The following is a 20331-nucleotide window of genomic DNA, read 5'->3' as shown; positions in this document are numbered from 1 at the left end:
CCCTGAGATAGCCTTGCTGGCAGCATAAATGTATGAGTTCCTGCCACCCATGTGTGCTTCTCCCAGGCAGTAGCTTAGCTTTCTGAGATCTGTATCATCAGTGCCTACAGATGCTCTGGGTCTACAGTAAGCACTCAGTAATGCTTGGGGAGATGACAGGGAAGGGATGATTGAAGTGGGTGAAGTAGATCAGAACACTTCAGTTCTGGTGGAGAAGACCAGGAGAAAATGAAAAGGGAATTGACCACAGCAGGATAAAAAGGATGTAGAACCAAGTACTGGGGTTAAGAAGATACCCATCCCAATTTCAAAATTTTGTTTGGGTTTAGGTATTGGCTGGAGGTTGCAGTGTTTTGCATGATACTCCTGATTTCTGAAGCTGTGTGCCTTTAATAAGGACTTTACAAAGAGAACCCAATTATAGTATACAATGTATAATATTGAGGTGTTATTCTAATTCATAAAGCTACTGTTAGCAAGAATTGTGGAGAAATGTTCATCTTTTGCTTTTTCCATCTAGAGTACTGTGACATGTGAATGTATCTGCTAAATACCATTGTTTGGCATTCAGCAACTAATATGTAATCCTATATAGTCAGAAAATGAATAGTTTGATGTTCTTTGCTTGATGGTAAAGTCTGCCATGTAGAGTGCACTAATTCCTAACAGATGTGCACCCAATAGGCACTGTGCCATCACCACCATCAAAATTCCTCAAGTCTTTTTCTATGTTTTGTTTTGTTTTTCCAGGTGCATGAGTGCACTCTAGCCCAGGCTGATCTAGAATTCACTCTGCTTCACCAGTCTGGCCTTGAATGCTGAGATAAAAGGTGAGCACCGCCATGACTGATAGGCCTTTTTCTTTATTTCTTGCTGCTTTTCCTGTTTAGCAGCTCCATTTTCCACTCCCAATTTGGTAAAACAGAGTAATTCTTTAAAAATCTTCTACTGAAAATCCAAAGACCAGCTCAATACCCCATTCTCATTTCTAAAGAGCACTGCCTTCCCCACCCCCTCCTCCAAGATGCCATGCCACCTTGGAGAGCCGTGTTTCCCTCTATCTCCTAGATGTCTTGCTCATTCTTACACTGATGGAAGGCCACCAAGTACTGGGATTGGCCAGAAGACACATGTTCTGCCTCACAGTATTCTCTCCTGGGCCTGTGTAAGTGATACCTGCATCTTGTGATTACAGGCTGTTCAGACTCTGGAGGGCATCTGAGGCCTCCTTCTCTTTCCTAAGAAAGCCCATGAACAGAAAAGACAGGACCTAGGCTTCTGTGCAAAGCCTCATAAGAATTAATGTTGGGGGCTGGAGAGAAGGCTTAGCAGTTAAGCGCTTGCCTGTGAAGCCTAAGGACTCTGGTTCGAAGCTTGATTTCCAGGACCCACGTTAGCCAGATGCACAAGGGGCCGCATGTGTCTGGAGGCCCTGGCATGCCCATTTTCCCTCTCTATATATCTGCCTCTTTCTCTTTCTGTCACTCTCAAATAAATAAATAATAATAATAAAGGAACAAAAAACTCCACAAAAATAGAATTCAAAAAAAAAAAAAAGAATTAATGTTGGTGGGCTGGAGAGATGGCTTAGTGGTTAAGTGCTAGCTTGTGAAGCCTCTAAGGACCCCAGTTCTAGGCTTGATTCTCCAGGGCCCATGTTAGGCAGATGCACAAGGGGGCACATGCATCTGGAGTTTGTTTGCAGTGGCTGGAGGCCCTGGAGCACCCATTCTCTCCCTCTCTCTCTCTCTCTCTCTCTCTCTCTCTCTCTCTCTCTCTCTCTCCCTCTTTCTCTCTCTGTCTGTTGCTCTCAAATAAATAAATAAAAATGGACAACAACAACAACAAAAAGAATTAATGTTGGGCTGGAGCAGTTAAATAGAGTGGTTAAGGCACTTGCTTCCAAAGCCCAAGGACCCAGTACCCACGTAAAGCCAGATGCCAAAGTGGCACATGCATCTGGAGTTCATTTACAGTAGTAATAGCATGCCCCTTCTGTCTGTCTATCTTCTCTCTATCTCTTTATACTTGTAAGTAAATAAATAAGTAAATAAATATTTTAAAAATTAATGTTGAAGTTGCTGGGGAAATGGCTCAACGGTTAAAGGCACTTGTTTGCAAAGCCTGCCAGCCCAGGTTTAATTTCCTCTTAACCATGTAAAAGCCAGATGCAGAATGTGGCACATGGATCTGGAGTTCATTCAAAGTGGCAAGAAGCCCTGGCATATTGTTGCAGTCAGGTTCACATTGCTGGCAGAAATCACCTGACAAAGAGCACTTTTGGGAAAACAATGTCTATTTTGGCTTACAGCCTTGAGAGGAAGCTGGAAATGGCAGGAAAAAATGATGCCATGAGCAGAGGATGGACATCACCTCCTTGCCAACATTGGGTGGACAAAAGCAACAGGAGAGTGTGCCAAACACTGGCAAGGGGACACTGGCTATAATGCCCATAAGTCTGCCCCCAACAATACACTGCCTCCAGGAGATGTTAATTCCCAAATCTCCATCAGCTGAGAACCTAGCATTCAGAACACCTAAGTTTATGGGGGGCACCTGAATCAAATCACTACATATGTCATTCTCTCTCTTTCTGTCTCTCTCAAATAAACAAATAAAATATTTTTTTGAAAGAATTAATGTTGAGGCCAGGTGTGGTGGCTCATGCCTGTAATCACAGCACTCAAGAGCAGAGGCAGGAGGATCACTGTGAGTTCTAGGCCAGCTTGGGGCTACAGAGAGTTTCAGGTAAACCAGGGTTAGGGGGAGACCCTGCCTTAATAAAAAAAAGAATAAATGTTGAGATGTCCAAGAATGGTATGAGGAAAAGCGAAACTAGATCTCACAATCTAGAATGTTGTTAGATTATCTAAAAATAATCAGAGTGAATTTTTCCAAATTAAAAAAATAGACTAATATATCTGAGGGCAAATATATTTATTTTTATATATGGAAGATGCCTTTATATCAGAACATGAAACATAATTTCATAATGTATACTTGTTCATATTAAAATAAATAATACTGATGGAACAGCATAATAGAATAAATATCAGATGGAAAACACAAACTGAAAAATGCTCAGTATATTTGACATCTCATTCATGTTAATACTTTCTGGTTTTATAGATAAACACTGTGCTTTCACTCTAGTGGTACAGAAAGATTGAACATTTGCACAGAAGGAAAACTGTGCCAAGAAGCTGCACTTATTCTACATGTCTGAACTGGGCTGGGGAGAGATGGCTCAGTGATTAAAGGCACTTATTTGCAAAGCCTGCAGCCTGGGTTGGATTCCCTAGTACCCACATAAAGCCAAATACACAAAGTGGCACATGCATCTGGAATTTGTTTACAGTGGCTAGAGGCCTGGAATGTCCATACTGTCTGTCTGCCTGTGTCTCTCTCTGTATTTATATATAAAAAATGTTTTTAAAAACACACTAGAACTCAAAACACCACAAATAACTAAAAGGTGTTTGTTAAAGTCAGTTTTGGTGATGGGGCTACCAGAAACAAGCCCACAGATACATTGGTGATGGATCATATTTCCGAAGAATAATTTTTCAATACACAGCAAAATCTTTAAAATAATCTGTCGGGCTGGAGAGATGGCTTAGCGGTTAAGCACCTGCCTGTGAAGCCTAAGGACCCGGGTTTGAGGCTCGGTTCCCCAGGTCCCACATTAGCCAGATGCACAAGGGGACGCACGCGTCTGGAGTTCACGTTTGCAGAGGCTGGAAGCCCTGGCGCGCCCATTCTCTCTCTCTCCCTCTCTCTGTCTTTCTTTCTGTGTCTGTCGCTCTCAAATAAATAAATAAATAAATTTAAAAAAAAAAAAAGGTGTGCGCCACAGCACCCGGATTTAAAATAATCTGTCTATTCCATTAAAAAAAATTTTTTTGTTGTCCATTCCATTTTAAAGGCAATGTCTGAGAAGGGAAAAATTAAAAGGACCAAATGAAGGTTTTGCAAATGTTTTTAAGTAGCTGCAGTATTTCCACAATGAAAATAAGGAACAGGAGCTCAGAGGGTAAAATGCTTGCCTTATAAGCATGAGGACCTGAGTTCAATCCCCAGTATCCATATAAAACTCTGGGTGTGGTGGCACACACCTATAATCCCAGAAATGGAGAGGTAGAGACAGGAGGATCACTGGAGCTTATAGGCTATGCAGTCTAGCCTAGTGAGTCCCAAGCCAGTGAAAGACATTGTCTCAAGGAAATTGGATGGCCTCCCTAAGGCTAACACTGAGGTTGTTCTCTGGCCTCCACACATACATGCACGATAACATGTATTCCACACACATGTGCAAAAAACCCAGCTCTAATCACCACTAATAGGCTTAAATTACTGTTTAATATTAATAGGATATAATATAGTACATAATTATAGCTGAAAATGACTAATGTGTGGATTATAGATTCCACAGAAATCTCTATATGAAACTGACAACTGTACTTGAACAAGAGACAAATGCACTGAACTGCAAGGTGTCTGGTGATGAGCAAGATGTTTTGCTTAAGTTGAATCCATAGGTCTACACTGAATTCCTGGGACACAGTAAATGCTCAACAAATGAATGAATACATAAGTGCCCTGTGTGATTCCTTCCTTCTGCTCTGACCTCTGGCAATTTTGTAACAGTTCCTAGCCTTCAGAATGCTCACCTTGATTTCTGCACTCTAACCTGCCCCAGCCTTGCATAAACACATCCCCTCCTGTTCTGATCTCCTGGCACCCAACTGGTGACCTCTGCTCTACTGAAGTCTTCCGTCTTTGAGTGACACAAGCTGCAGCTCAGTAAACACCTGACTGTGTCTGCCTGGATCAGTAAGCACACAGTAAATTAAACAAACAAACAAACAAACAAACAAATGTAGGAACTATTTCATATGGACAAATGAAAATTAGCAAATAGGGAAAGAATGGAATATAGAGTTTAAAAACATTGCACTAAAGCTGGGCTTGGTGGCTCACGCCTTTAATCCGAGCCTCGGGAGGCAGAGGAAGAAGGATCGCTGTGAGTTCAAGGCCATCTTGAGACTACATAGTGAATTCCAGGTCACCTTGGGCTAGAGTGAGACCCTAAGTTGAAAAAAAAACAAAACAACCCCCCCCCAAAAAAAAACACCAAACCTTGCACTCACACCAGGGGAAGAAATGGCAGTATAAGGAAAATTACAGCTCACATTAATATATTGTGAAAATTAATTGCAATCAATTTCCTGGGATTAGACAGTGTCTCCCCAGTCCTGGCTGCTTGTGAAGTTAATAGAGCCAAGGATTCAACCTTCTCTGAGAGGCTCAGGCTCTGATCGGCAAGAAGGCATCAGCTGACATACATTCTGCCCAGGATACGAGCTGAAATTCCATTAAGAGCAGAGCGGTACATTAAGCCTTTCCGAGGCTTATAAGCCCGGAGAGATGTGAAAGGGGCCACTGAAGGAGTGTCCTGTGTCTTAGACGGCATCCGGTTGGGGTGTCTCTGCGTAGCAGTGAGCTAGCAGAAAAGCAACATACCCACGTATGCAGCAAGAACAAGTACCCATCTGGTGGTGGCTCCTGCATTCAGCCTGTTCTGGTGGCACTGAGTGCTGGGACTATAAATATTCCTCCTAACAGACCGAATGACCTAAAGATTGAATAAAGGGATACGGTGACAGGAGTTTGCGGGACTCTGAGGTAGTGTCAGCATCAAGTGACATTCCTCGTATTTATTTGGGAGGATCGTAATTTATTTGCCAGGGCGCAGGGCTCTAGAGCCCACGCCCAGGGAGTGAGCCAGGGTAGAGGATGTGGTGACCGGGAAGAATGGCCTGAAATCCCTTGGCCCGGAGCGAGGGCGTCCGGTGCAGGCTGAGGTTAAGGAAAGCCTCTTTGGAGGCCGCGGGTCCCGTATCTGTCCCCGGATCGGCCCCAGGCTAAGCTTTCTCAGGCTATAAATACAACGTTGCAGTGACACGGTGTTCCCTGTGCGCGCCGGGACAGATAACATGAATTTGCCCTTTAAATGTCCCAAGCTGCAGGCACAGCCCCCAGCCCATCCCCACTCCCCGGAAACGCCTTCGCCCCCAATGCCCTCTGCAGAGGAAGGGGGATGGAGAGGGGGTGTCCGGGCACCTGCCCAGCCAATGCGCAGTGCGCGCGGCCGCGGGGCCCTCCTCCTCTCGCGAGAGACGGCGCCGGGGATATAAGCGATCCCGCGGGCGAGCCCAGCGGCCCCTCCGCGTCGCAGCGCGCACGGACGGAGACGGTGACGGTGGCGGTGCCTGGTCGGGGCGTAGGCGAGAGTGAGAGCGAGCGAGAGCGCGGCTCCTTGCAGGCTGTGTGCGCCCGGCAGTCATCATGAGTGATCAGGCTTTGAGCTTCCTGAAGGACTTCCTGGCAGGTGGCGTCGCCGCCGCCGTCTCCAAGACCGCGGTGGCCCCCATCGAGAGGGTCAAACTGCTGCTGCAGGTGAGGACTGATGGCTGGTGGCACGCGCGCCACGCGGCCGGGAGCGCGGGCGGGCGGGCGGGCGGGCGAGCTCGGCGCGGGGATGCGGCGCTGCGGAAAACCCGGGCTAGGCCTCAGGCCCCGAGCCTGGCCTACGCGAAGGGGAAGGTGCCCTCTGCGCAGAGACAGGACCAGCGTCAGTAGCAGATCCCTGGTGTCGGGTGGCACCCAGTCTTTGGGTGTCTATATATGGAAACCCACCCGGAGTCGGTTTACAGCGAGTCAGAACCCGTGCCTGGGACCGCCGCAGCATTCCACTCCAGGCCTTGCAGGCCGGCTTCACCTTTTGATTCTCAACATCCTTCTTATCTACACCCGCCTTTTACAATGAAAACAGATTAATCATTGACTGGAGAACTCTTGTGCCCCCCCCCACTCCCGTGCACTGTGCAACGCAGATTTCATTCATCTATTATTTTTTGCATAATAAGAATTCTTTCCTCCTATTTTACAGATGAACAAATGAGATCACCTTCCTCATCCTGTCCCCAAATCTTTTTTTTTTTTTTAATCCCAAAAGGCAAGGGTTGCTTAATGGGGGAATTCCTCAATTTGGGAGTCAAAATTAGCAGCAGCAACAAAAACAACCCAACAAATTATTCTCAACAGTAATAAATCTGTCAGTAATGGTTACCTGGACAGTCTGCTTGAAATTTTTCAGGCCATGATGTTTAGTGGCTCTGTTGTCCATATTAGAGCACCTTCTGCTCAGAGGCTCACATCCAGGGACAATAGAGTGTCACTGAGGCTTTGTCATCTGCTCACCATGTTAGTAGGTTCCTTTGAGGAGGGATTTTCATCCATTTATATTTCCCAATAAGCCCGCAGGGAATAGGCAATAAAATCACTCTTTATACAGTTAAATCACTGTTTTACCTGCTAGTGAAGCAAAATAGGATTTTTATTGGCATCCAAGTAACAATTTATTTTTACGCCCCCCCCCCCCAGTATCTCTTTGCTTTCCTGATGCTTTCTTTCAAAAGGAAATTAATTCTCTTCCGTGCCTTTTGAGGGGGAAAAAAGGTCATGGAACAGCTTGGTGTGTTGGCGCACACTTTTAGGGCCACCGGGGCAAGTTAGGAGGCTGAGGTAGGAAGATCCAATCCCAGCCTCGGCTACATATGTAGCAAGATCCTGCAAGACAAAATAGAACCCCCAGGAAACTGTAGAAATAGCAAGCTTTTTTTCTTTCTTCTGTTTTCTTTCATTCTCTTTACCCTGCTTATCCTGTCACCCCCCCCCCCCTTTTCTTCCTTTCTCCCCCTAGGTCCAGCATGCTAGCCAACAGATCAGTGCTGACAAACAGTACAAAGGGATCATGGATTGCATCGTGAGAATCCCTAAGGAGCAGGGCTTCATCTCTTTCTGGAGGGGTAACCTGGCTAATGTGATCCGTTACTTCCCCACCCAAGCTCTCAACTTCGCCTTCAAGGACAAGTACAAGCAACTCTTCCTGGGGGGCGTGGATCGGCATAAGCAGTTCTGGCGCTACTTCGCTGGTAACCTGGCTTCCGGTGGGGCAGCTGGGGCCACCTCCCTCTGCTTTGTATACCCGCTGGACTTTGCTAGAACCAGGTTGGCTGCTGATGTGGGCAAGGGCTCTGCCCAGCGTCAGTTCAATGGCCTGGGCGACTGCATCACCAAGATCTTCAAGTCTGATGGCCTGAAGGGTCTGTATCAGGGTTTCAGTGTCTCTGTCCAGGGCATCATCATCTACAGAGCTGCCTACTTTGGAGTTTATGATACTGCCAAGGGTGAGCGAGGGATTTTGAAGGGGGTTGGAGGGAGGGGGTTGTGTGGAGAGGGCATACTACAGGGCCTTAACTCTGAAAATATTTTATTAGTCTTGCTCTTTTCCCATCTCTGAGTCAAACTCAGGCTGAGTGAGGAGGAAATATGATGTGGGTGTGGGTAAATTAATAGCCAAGGAATTCTCTGTGTCCTCTACTGAATGAAGTTCATTTCTGTCCTTAAATTACTAGCGAGGACGCAGAGCCTAACTCCATCTAGCCACAGCTGTATTAGTCATCCAGCTTAACCTAAAGCAACTTCAGTGCTAACATGCAATCTGGCTTCCTTGGGTCCAGAGGGCAGCAGCTAGCTCTAGTTTACTCATTGCACCTCATTCTTTCAGTTGGCTGCCTAGTTGTGAAGGGTTCTCTGGAGGGCAGTGTGTGCAGTTGGAGGGCTGGTAGTTTGTCTTCTCATGGAGCTGCTGAGGGCAGTCATCTGACAGCCATTTGCTTCTTGGCTCTGTTCACAGGGATGTTGCCAGATCCAAAGAATGTGCACATTTTTGTGAGCTGGATGATTGCCCAGAGTGTGACAGCAGTCGCAGGGCTGGTGTCCTACCCCTTTGACACTGTTCGCCGTAGGATGATGATGCAGTCTGGCCGGAAAGGAGGTAAGCATGAACTTTACTGATGGGAATCTTGTTTCCCATGGACACTATTCAGTGCTAAGAGAACTCACTCCAAAATATTTGGCAAAATTATTTGATTAGGACTCAAGAAAGATAGACTGTTATTAACCTCCTCTCACCCAGTTTCAACTTCTTTAGGGAAAATGATATTTTTCTTTTTATTAAAAGAGTTTCTAAGCACATCAAAAATGAGATCTTTAGAAGTGATCCTAAGTATTTAGTTTTATAGAGACCTTAGGCCCTCTTTCCTGGGAACCTGGGTCAAAGCAAGGTCAGAGAAGTAATTAGCTGGTTCATTTAAAAACTTCTTGCCTCCCTTATGCAGTTATTATCAGTGTGAGAATGAGAATGCTTCAGCAGTCTTGTTTGGTAGAAGTTTTAGCTTCTATAAATAAAAACATGAAATGTCATGCTTAAAGTGAAAAAACAATCAAATGTTAAGCAGGTACATATGACTCAATAATAGTTATACCTTTAAATTTTTTTGTTTATTTATTTGAGAGGGACAGACAGAGAGGGAGAAAGAGGCAGATTGAGAATGGGTGCGCCAGGGCCTCCAGCCACTGCAAACAAATCCAGATGCATGTGCCACCTTGTGCATCTGGCTTATGTGGGTCCTGGGGAATCGAGCCTCTATCTGGGGTCCTTAGGCTTCACAGGCAAGCGCTTAACCACTAAGCCATCCCTCTAGCCCCACCTTTAAAAATTTTTAAGTGGTTTTAAAAAATCACTTATTTGTGCATGTGTGTGTTTAGGTGTGGCAGGGCCTTTTGCAAATGCAAATGAACACCAGACACTTGTGCCATATTTATATCCAGCTTTCAGACTTGGGAATTGAACCTGGGATGACAGGCTTTGCAAACAAGTGCCTTCTTCCTAGCCCTCTCTCCTTTTTTCTTTGTTGACTTTTGGGCCACACCAGCTCTAATTTTCACAGCAACAGAGTCCATAGTGTAATACTCCTGTTCCCTGCGTGTTATATAGTTTGACAGTGTGTGACTTGGTTGATTACCCTAATTCAGTGTGAGAAGTAGGACAGGAGACCCAGTATAACAATTATCCAAGAACGATGTCTAGTTGTGTTGTATAAGCAGATGTCTTTCAAGGGAACAGCCTCTTACTCTAGCAATGGAACTCTTACCCACATTTGTCTCCCCAGCTGATATTATGTATACTGGGACAGTTGACTGCTGGAAGAAGATTGCCAAAGATGAAGGAGCCAAAGCGTTCTTCAAAGGTGCCTGGTCCAATGTACTGAGAGGCATGGGTGGAGCTTTTGTACTGGTATTGTATGATGAGATCAAAAAGTATGTCTAACATAATTAAAATTCAACTTCACTGATTCACGGTGGACTTACTTCATAAGTTCACAGATCCATTATGTGGTTTAATAGACTATTCCTAGGGAAATAAAAAGACAGATATTGGATAAACCCAGACCATAAAGAATACCTCAGAAAAATGCATCATTGAGTATTCATTAAACCACAAATGTATTTTGTATTTATTTTACATTTAAACTCCCACAACAAATAGAAAATAACTTATCATACTTGTACAATTAACTGAAGAACTAATCATGAAAACAAAAAACAATGTGAATCATCAATAAAGACTACTTAACACCTACTCTCTGTTTTATTGAAATCTTTTAAAAATATTTTCATTTATTTATTTGAGAGATAAAGAGGCAGAGACAGTGAGAATGGATGTGCCAGGGCCTCCAGCCGCTGCAAACCAACTCCAGACACATATACCACCTTGTGCATCTGGCTTACGTGGGTCCTGGGGAAACAAACCTGGGTACTTTGGCTATACAGGCAAGTGCCTAAACTGCTAAGCCATCTCTTCAGCCTTACTGAAATCTTATTAACTGAATGGATTAAAAATAAGATCATAAATGTCTATTTTTTTAAATTTTTATTCATTTGCTAACAGAGAGGGGTAGAGAGAATGGGCATACCAGGGCCTCCTGCCATTGCAAATGAACTCCAGATGTATGTGCCACTTCGTGCATCTGGCTTTACATGGGTATTGGGGAATGAATCCCAGGCTGTAAGGCTTTGCAAGCAAACACCTTTAACCACTGAACCATCTTCCCAGCCCCCATTAATGTTTTTCTTTCTAAAATGATTCATTTATCAGTGACCGTGCTTCTATATGTCATACCACACAGCATTGCTGTAGGCTTGAAAGTGGAAACATGAAACATAATCCCACTGATTTTATGTACTTTCATTAGGTCTTTAGGAACCCCAAGTTTCTGTAAGCTTCAAGTCAAAATGGCAAGCATCATGAATGTTTAGGAAGTATTCTGGTTTTAGTCTCTGTTGCTAACTGATAATCATTGAAAGATCAGTTGTCTCACTTTGGGCTGGTATAACAAAAGTACCATAGACTGGTTTATAAAACAATAGACATACTTTCACTGTTTGTAAGGCTAAAAGTCCAAGATCAAGCTGTTGGAATGGTTGAGGTGTGGCGAGAAGCTTCTTCTGACTTCTGTTATCTTCACGTGAGAGACAGCAAGGGGTCTCTGGGGTCGTTTTGGAAGGGCCCTGTTGCAGTCAGATTCTCATTGCTGGCAGAAATCGCCTAAGAGCAGCTTTTGGGAACAAAGGGTTTACTTTTCCTTACAGACTCAAGGGGAAGCTCCATGATGTCAGGGGAAACAATGGCATGAGCAGAGGGTGGACATCACCTCCTGACCAACATAAGGTGGACCATAGCAACAGGACAGTGTGCCAAACACTGGCAAGAGGAAACTGGCTATAACACCCATAAGCCTGCCTCCAACAATACATTGTCTCCAGGAGACATTAATTCCCAAATCTCCATCAGCTGGGAACCTAGTATTCAGAACATCGAAGTTTATGGGGGACACATGAATCAAATGACCACATTCTGCCCCTGACCCCCATAAACTGATAACCATCCATGATATAAAATGCAATGTATTCACTCCAACTTTAAACATCCCCATCATTTTTATCATTCCCAATGATGTTCAAACATCCCCATAGTCCGAGATCTTTCTAAAATTTTTTTTTGTTTATTTTTATTTATTTATTTGAGAGCAACGGGGGGGGGGGGGCAGAGAGAGAGAATGGGCATACCAGGACCTCCAGCCACTGAAAATGAACTCCAGACACGTGCGCCCCCTTGTGCATCTGGCTAACATGGGTCCTAGGGAATTGAGCCTCGAACCAGGGTCCTTAGGCTTCACAGCCAAGCGCTTAACCACTAAGCCATCTCTCCAGGACCCAAGTTCTTTTAACTGAACCATAATACCAGGCCTCCCCCTGCCCAAAAAAAACCCCACAATGGCATGGAATAAACATTCACACTACAAAAGATGGCAATACGAGACTAAAAACCAGGGCAAACATCAAATTCTAGCTCCAACTCCAACAACTCTAGTCAATGACAAGTCTCTAGGTCCAATAATTCTAACCAGCAACGAGTCTCTGAAGGTCTAATTCTGCCCCTCCACCTAGGCTACTCAAACAGTTCTGAAAACTTCATCCTGGTCCGGCAGCTTTCCTTACCAGCCATCTCGTGGTCTTCATGCAGGCATATAGCAGACTTGCTTCACACTGCCCATGGCCATTTCAAAAGCACAGGGCCATATTGCAAACTCAATGACCCTCTATTTTCTGCATTTCTTATGCTCCATAATACCAGGTAGGGTGCCAATTTGTTAATCCAGAGGGGAATAAAGCATACTTTGAAGAACAGGACACTCCTTGAGCACTCAGGCCCCTACAAAAGGGTCTACATTCTTCTTGTTGCTCCAGTGCAGGCCAGCTGGCCCAATCTCAAAAGTTGCAATCTCTGCAGCTGAACAGGCAGAAGTTTCAGCCCAAAAATTTTATTTCTGTGCCATATCCCTCTGCTCAAACCAGGCCATTTCTACACAAAGCAACCCTGCACAAATTCTTAGGGAATAGGCATAACAACAAGCCTTTCACAAAAATTTCTTCTAGCCCAGTCCAGGCAAAGCTCTTTCTCACCCTCATAAGCCAAACCTCACAGTCCATAGTTCTTACTGCATTCAGGTCTTTGCTCAGAATAGTCCATCAAGCTGTACTTACAGCATTCCAAGGCATCTCTTAGGCCAAGGTTTCAAATCCTTCCATATTCCTCCAAAGCCATACAGTCAGGTGTCTAGCAGCAAATGACCCCACTCTGGGTACCAATTTTACTATTGCACTCAGGTTCTAATTGCTGGCGGAAATCACCAGACCAAGAGTAGCTTTTGGGTAAAAAGGATTTTTTTTTTTTTCTTATAGACTTGAGGGAAAGCTCCATGATGGCAGGGGGAAACAATTTCATGAGCAGAAAGTGGATATTACCTCCTGGGGCCAACATAAGGTGGACAATAGCAACAGGAGAGTGTGCCAAACACTGACAAGGAGAAACTGGCTATAATACCCATAAGCCCATCCCCAACAAACACTGCCTCCAAGAGGCATTAATTCCCAAATCTTGATCAGCTAGGATACCTAGCATCCAGAACACCTAAGTTTATGGGGGACACCTGAATCAAACCACCTCAGACCCTAACCCTCATCTAATTAGCCCCCAAAGGCCACATCTCTCTTATTACCACCACCTTGGGTAGTAGGGTTTTGACCTATAACTATCTGATGGGACCCAATATTGTTACCAAGCTAGTACTTAATACCTACTAGGCACTGTGAGAGATACAGAAAAGATGGGAATCTGTCCTGAAGGAAACTTAAGTGGAGGAAAGTTGCACTAGCATTGTTATATAACGTTGTTGTTTTATTTTTATTTTTTTATTTGAGAGAAACAGATAAAGAGGTAGATAGATAGAGAATGGGCGTGCCAGGGCCTCCAGCCACTGCAAACAAACTTCAGATGCATGCGCCCCTTGTGCATCTGGCTTACGTGGGACCTGGGGAATCAAGCTTCAAACTTGGGTCATTAGGCTTCATAGGCAAGTGCTTCACCACTAAGCTATCTCTCCAGTCCCATTGTTATATAATATGATGCTTGTACAATGAGTCTTGGTTGAGAAAAAATGAGTGGGGGAGGGTAATGCTAGGAGGAGATGGACCTTGAAAAAAAAATGGGCTGGGACCTTGAAAAAAAAATGGACAGGTAGGCGGATTGCCATGTGTTTGAGGCCACACTGAGAGTACGAGTGAATTCCAGTTCAGCCTGAGCTACAGCAAGACCCTACTTCAGCAAACCAAAAACAAAACAAAACAACACTAGATTTAGGTACATGGGTACAGAAAGCATCTGCTGGTATATATATTTATTTCTGTAACTCTTTTTTCTTGACAACTCCATAATTACAGACATAATTACCCATGGTAATTCCCTCCCTTCCCCCACTTTCCCCTTTGCAACTCTACTCTCCATCAGATCCCTTCTCCCTCTCAGTCTCTCTTTTATTTTGATATATGTCATCATCTTTCCTTCCTATTATGATGGTCTTATGTAGGTAGTGTCAGGCACTGCAAGGACATGAATATCCAGGCCATTATGTGTCTGGAGGAGTGCATTACAAGGAGTCCTACCCTTCCTTTGGCTCTTACATTCTTTCTGCCACCTCTTCGCAATGGACACTGAGCCTTGGAAGATGTGATAGAGATGTTTCAGTGCTGAGCATTCCTCTGTCACTTCTGAGTCATCCCAATGTCATCACCATCTGAAAAGAGAAGCTTCTCTAACCAAAAGTGAGAGTAGCATTAATATATGGGTATGAACATTATGAGACGTGCTTACTGGGCATTTTTTCAAGAACTATAGGAAAAGACAGTTTGGTTTTGACTGAGATTTGTGAGCAAGAGAAATATTAGAACTTCAAGTAGGAAATGAGGTACTTCTAGACCTGCAAAAGCCCAGTGAATGTAGTCCTAATTTGTGAATAAGCAGCAGGAAACAAATTCATGTATCTCTGGCAATGCTTAGAAAACAGGCAGGGAAATGCCTCCTCTAGGTTTCTTCTGACAGAAAACACATTGGGTGGTGGTGGGGGGGAGAGGGTTACTGCTCTCCAAGCTCTATCTTCTAAGAAAAACATTGGCTGTCTTACTTTAGTTACAGTAACCAAGGCTTGGGTGTTTTTTTTTTAATATCTTTTTTTTTTTTCAAGGTGGGGTCTCATTAGCCCAGGCTTACCTGGACTTCATTATATGTAGTAGCAGGGTGGCCTCAAACTCATGTCGATCCTCCTACCTCTGCCTCCCAAACGCTGGGATTAAAGGCATGTGCCACCACGCCTGGTTATTTTTTTTTTAAACCACATCCTCATTTGTATCTAATCTCATTCTAGTAGATATCTAGAAGGATAGAAAAAGCTGACAAGGGGGCTGCAAAAAGATAGCTCTTAATCCTATGTCCTCAAGGCTAGGTAGCAAATGTGTGCTGTTAGAGACCCTTCGGGTACACTTGTTTGCATTCTGGAATATTAATGATCTGAATTCTGTTGCTGAGATAAACCAGTGCAGACTAGGAAGGAAAATACTTTTGTGTGATATAATCTAAAAGCTGGGTCATCCCTTCAGTATTTTCAAGCAAGCATCTTTAACCACTGAGCAATCTCCCCAGCCCCCTACAGTATTCTCAAACCTAAGCATTTAAAGTGACAGTGTGGTCTTGCAATGTGTTTGGGAACTGACTGCAGTGGATGAAGAGTTGGTCATCCCAGTCTGACCAACAATCACATTGTTTTATAGTCTAATTGTCCTCCCTGGCCATGCAGTGTGGAGAGAAGAGCAATCCATGGGTATTAAATAGCACACCTTACCTGCAGTCTGCATGTCAGCTCCATGCCCCCACCTCCGCTGAGTTTAAATTTAATGCACTTTGTCTCCAGTCCTTTGAGTTAGCGCCACTACAGCTGCTCATTTACCAGGAATCCCTAGAACAAAGTCTTAGTCTAATAGAATGCTGTGACCCAGAGGCTTCCCTTCATGGTGCTACCACTGTATTACACTAGAGGCACTGAGATGTCGAAGTGAAATTTTAGAACTGAATGTCAGACTGTTTAATTCTACCTCTCCAGGAATTTCACTCCACTTGTGCCAGAGCACTCTCCCTGAGTACAGCCCTCCTCCCACCACCCCTGACATCTTTCTAGCCATTTCATTTTTTATTTATTTTTATTTATTTGAGAGCGACAGACACAGAGAGAAAGACAGATAGAGGGAGAGAGAGAGAATGGGCGCGCCAGGGCTTCCAGCCTCTGCAAACGAACTCCAGACGCGTGCGCCCCCTTGTGCATCTGGCTAACGTGGGACCTGGGGAACCGAGCCTCGAACCGGGGTCCTTAGGCTTCACAGGCAAGTGCTTAACCACTAAGCCATCTCTCCAGCTCCCATTTCATATTTTTAATGTATGAAAAAACTTATGGAACTATCAGACAGTAATTAGATCCTTAAAAGGACTGAGCAACAAAAATAAGGCTGGTGGTATCATCATACCTGATTTTAACCTAGACTAAAGAGCCATAGTAACAAAAACAGCGTGATACTGGCACAAAAGCAGACATGTAGATCAATGGAACAGAACAGAGGACCCAGATGTAAGTCCAAGTAGCTATAGCCACCTGATAGTTGATAAAAATGCCAAAAATACTCATTGGAGAAAAGACAGCCTCTTCAGCAAATGAAAACTGGATATTTATCTGTAGAAGGATGAAAATAGATTTTTTTTTCTCTCTCTCCATGTACAAGAATTAAGTCCAAACAGATTAAAGACCTTAACATCAGACCAGAAACTCTAAAACTGCTAGAGGAAAAAGTAGGGGAAACCCTTCAACATACTGGTCTTTGCTAAGACTTTCTGAATACAACCCCAATTGCTCAGGCAATAAAACCACAGATTAATCACTGGGACCTCATGAAATTACAAAGATTTTGTACTGCAAAGGATACTGTGAATAAAGCAAAGAGGCAACCTACAGAATGGGAAAAAAATCTTTGCCAGCTATATATCTGATAGAGGATTATTATCTAGGATATACAAAGAACTCAAATCAAACAGCCAATTAAAAAATAGGCTATGGAGCTAAATAGAGAGTTCTCAAAGGAAGAAATACAGATGGCGTATAAGCATCTAAAAAAATGTTCTACGTCCCTAGTCATCAGGGAAATGCAGATTAAAACTACACTGAGATTCCATCTCACTCCTGTCAGATTGGCTACCATCATGAAAACAAATGATCATAAATGCTGGTGGGGATGTGGAAAAAGAGGAACCCTTCTACACTGTTGGTGGGAATGCAATCTGGTCCAGCCATTGTGGAAATCAGTGTGGAGGTTCCTAAAACAACTAAAGATTAATCTACCGTATGACCCAGCTATAGCACTCCTAGGCATATATCCTAAGGACTCATCTCATTTCCTTAGAAGTACGTGCTCAACCATGTTTATTGCTGCTCCATTCATAATAGCTGGGAAATGGAACCAGTCTAGATGTCCCTCAACTGATGAGTGGATAATGAAGATATGGCACATTTATACAATGGAGTTCTACTCAGCGGTACAGAAAAATGAAGTTATGAAATTTGCAGGAAAATGGACAGATCTGGAAAGGATTATACTAAGTGAGGTAACCCAGGCCCAGAAAGCTGAGAGTCACATGTTCTTTCTCATATGTGGATCCTAGCTACACATGACTGGGCTTCTCTGTGAGAAGAAAAAAAACTCAGTAGCAAAGGCTAGTAAGCTAAAAACAAGATACAAAGGGAAGAGAAAGGAAGGGTGGAGGGTACTTAATAGGTTGATATTGTATATATGTAAGTAGAAGAATAGATTAATGGGAGTGAAAAGGCCCAAAGTGAGGTCAGGGGAGGAGATTGAGTAAATGAAAGGTGGAGGGAGGGCTAATCAAAATCTAAGAGGATATAAATAAATCATGGAAACCTCCAGTTATGGACAATGGAACACTCAGGAGCCGTCCGTTGCTAGAAAATTTTCAGTGCCAGGGATGGGATACCCTCCAATGAGTTGTTGGCCAGGGAGGTCCCTGATGCCCCAAAAACATTATATGCCATTGCTGAGGCCCTTAGCTTCCCACCAGGAATCGATGTTAAGACTCTATTGCTGAAGACTCCACATACTTGGGCTGCAAGGCCACTGAGAAATCATGCTGGAACTGAGCTGATAATCTCCTCCATATAGACGAGCTGACAGAAATCTGGAAGAAGCCATTCTACATGCAGTTCAATGGGAGAAAGAGATACAACCAGTGAAGATAATCAACAGTGGACATTGCAAGCCTTATATTTGGCCAGCCAGGCCAAATGAGCCAATGTGCAATAGTGGCACGTCTGTCATGGTAGAAACCAACTGCCCTCCAATTGGACTGGAGGCCCAATCCATGGGAGGGAATATAGCCCTGATATTGAAAACTTAAAACAGGGGTAGTCATGAACCCTAGGGGTGTAACATCTACTGATGTCTGGATAAGTGTATATACTATGCTTATCAAATTGCCCAGTAAGCACTTCTCTTAATATTCATACCTTTATATTAATGCTACTCACTCTGGGTAGAGACTCTTCTCTTTTCAGATGGCAGTGACCTTGGGATGACTCAGAAGGTATCATGGTACTGGAAAGAAGTGACTAGAGTATCGAGTAACATCTCGATCACACCTTCCAAGGCTCAGGACTAATGCAGAAGAGGTGGCGGAAAGAATGTAAGAGCCATAGGAAGGGTAGGACTCTTTACAACATGCTCCCTCCAGACATAAAATGGCCTCGATATCCGTGACCTCATAGTGCCAGACACTACCTACACAAGACCATCATAAGAGGAGGGGAAGATCATGACATCAAAATAAAAGAGAGACTTATTGATCTGGGGAGGGGATATGATTTAAAGCAGATATAAAGGGGATATGATGGAGAATGGAATTTCAAAGGGGAAAAGGTGGGGAGGGAGGGTATTACCATATTTTTTTATAATCATGGAAAATGTTTTAAAAAATTGAGAAAAAATTAAATTAAATTAAATTTTAAAAAAAAGGAGGGTTGGGGAGATTGCTCAGTGGTTAAAGGCACCCACTTCAAAGTCAGCTGGACCAGATTTGATTCCCCAGTAAGCACATAAAACCAGGTGCACAAATTGGTATGTGTCTGGAGTTCACTTTCAGCAGCAAAGGCTCTGACACATGTATATCATCCACACCCTCTCAAGTAAATATATATTTAAAACAGGAAAAGTATCAATTCTTGTGCTGAAATTGCAATTAATCAGATGACTATTTCCATCATATCTCTGGTGGTGCCTTAAACACGCATATATAGAAGGGTTTAATGTTTGCTGCATGGCACAGGGATCTCACAGTTTACTGGCAAAGCCAAGTTTTCAGTAGTGACATCTTCAGTGTGGACTATGGGTATAGGACAAGCTAGCTGGTTTGGGTCACATAATGTAATAGATTTTTTTAAAAAGTTGCTATCTCCTTTAAATTCAAATATAGTGTCCTCAAATAATATCTTTTTTAAAAAAATTTTATTTTATTTATTTATTTGAGGGGGAGGGAGAGAAAGAGGTAGATAGGGAGAGGAAGAGAATGGGTGCTCTAAGGCCCCCAGCCATTGCAAGCAAACTCCAGACACATGTGACCCCTTGTGCATCTATGGGTCCTGGGGAAACGAACCTATGTCCTTTGGCTTTGCAGGCAAACACCTTAACTGCTAAATCATCTCCCCTGCCCTCAAATAAGATTGTATAATGTCTACCGTGCCATTAATTCCTCATCTTTCTGCTTTTCCTGAAAAGCAGAAATTTTACCAATTCATGACAAAACACAGTTAATCTTCATTATTCAGATTATGCACCTGGAAATGGGTCTTCCGGCTAAAATTTATTTGTAACATCTCTGCCGTCATTCTCAAGGTGATACTCTGCCTTGTCACTTCAGCTCCCATGCAGAAGTGAGCCTTTCACAGCCTACTAGTGCTACAGTTTTGAACTGTTGCATGTTCTTGGTAATCTGGCTCCCAAACATAGTGCTGATGAGCTGCCTAGGATTGCTAAACCTAAGAAGGTTAAGCTGCATAGATACAGGGTTAGATAACCTCCCTTCAGGCACTGTTATTGGCAATGAGTTAAGATATCTTTAAATAGAAACATATCAAACAAGAATATGAATTCACCAGTTAAGGACAATATTGGAAAAGACACACATGGGAACTATGTATTTCCACTCTAAGCAATGGTTCAATATTTGCATTGACTTTATAGTATGTATCTATCGTGAGTGATTTTGTAGGGGGGGATCTGCATGTGGAGGGTGTTCAGCCCTACATTCTACCTCATCAGAGGCAGAGTCTCTTTGTTTGATGTTGTATGTGCCAGGCTGGTTGGCCTGCCAGCTTCCAGAGATTCTTCTGTCTCCACCTCTCATCTCATGGTAAGAGT

The 20331-nt window shown here is 43.6% G+C and overlaps 1 protein-coding gene across 1 annotated transcript; it reads left to right on the top strand.

The window, feature by feature from the left end:
• Positions 1 to 6231: 6231 nt before the first annotated feature.
• Positions 6232 to 10549, top strand: Slc25a4 (solute carrier family 25 member 4). Its single transcript, XM_004666380.2, has 4 exons — positions 6232 to 6459; positions 7766 to 8252; positions 8762 to 8902; positions 10080 to 10549. The coding sequence occupies exons 1-4, from the start codon at positions 6349 to 6351 to the stop codon at positions 10235 to 10237; spliced, it is 897 nt and encodes a 298-aa protein (XP_004666437.1). The 5' UTR covers positions 6232 to 6348; the 3' UTR covers positions 10238 to 10549.
• Positions 10550 to 20331: the final 9782 nt, after the last annotated feature.

The sequence above is a fragment of the Jaculus jaculus genome, chromosome 1, assembly GCF_020740685.1.
Source record: "Jaculus jaculus isolate mJacJac1 chromosome 1, mJacJac1.mat.Y.cur, whole genome shotgun sequence".
Lineage (NCBI taxonomy): Eukaryota > Metazoa > Chordata > Mammalia > Rodentia > Dipodidae > Jaculus > Jaculus jaculus.
The sequence above is the reverse complement of the archived record's forward strand: the minus strand, read 5'-3'. Positions and strand labels throughout refer to the sequence as shown.

Coding starts and splice junctions, on each gene's coding strand:
- Slc25a4 (XM_004666380.2), top strand. CDS start 6,349: ATGAGTGATCAGGCTTTGAGCTTCCTGAAGGACTTCCTGGCAGGTGGC. Junction 6,460..7,765: donor GGGTCAAACTGCTGCTGCAG/GTGAGGACTGAT, acceptor TTCTCCCCCTAG/GTCCAGCATGCTAGCCAACA. Junction 8,253..8,761: donor AGTTTATGATACTGCCAAGG/GTGAGCGAGGGA, acceptor CTCTGTTCACAG/GGATGTTGCCAGATCCAAAG.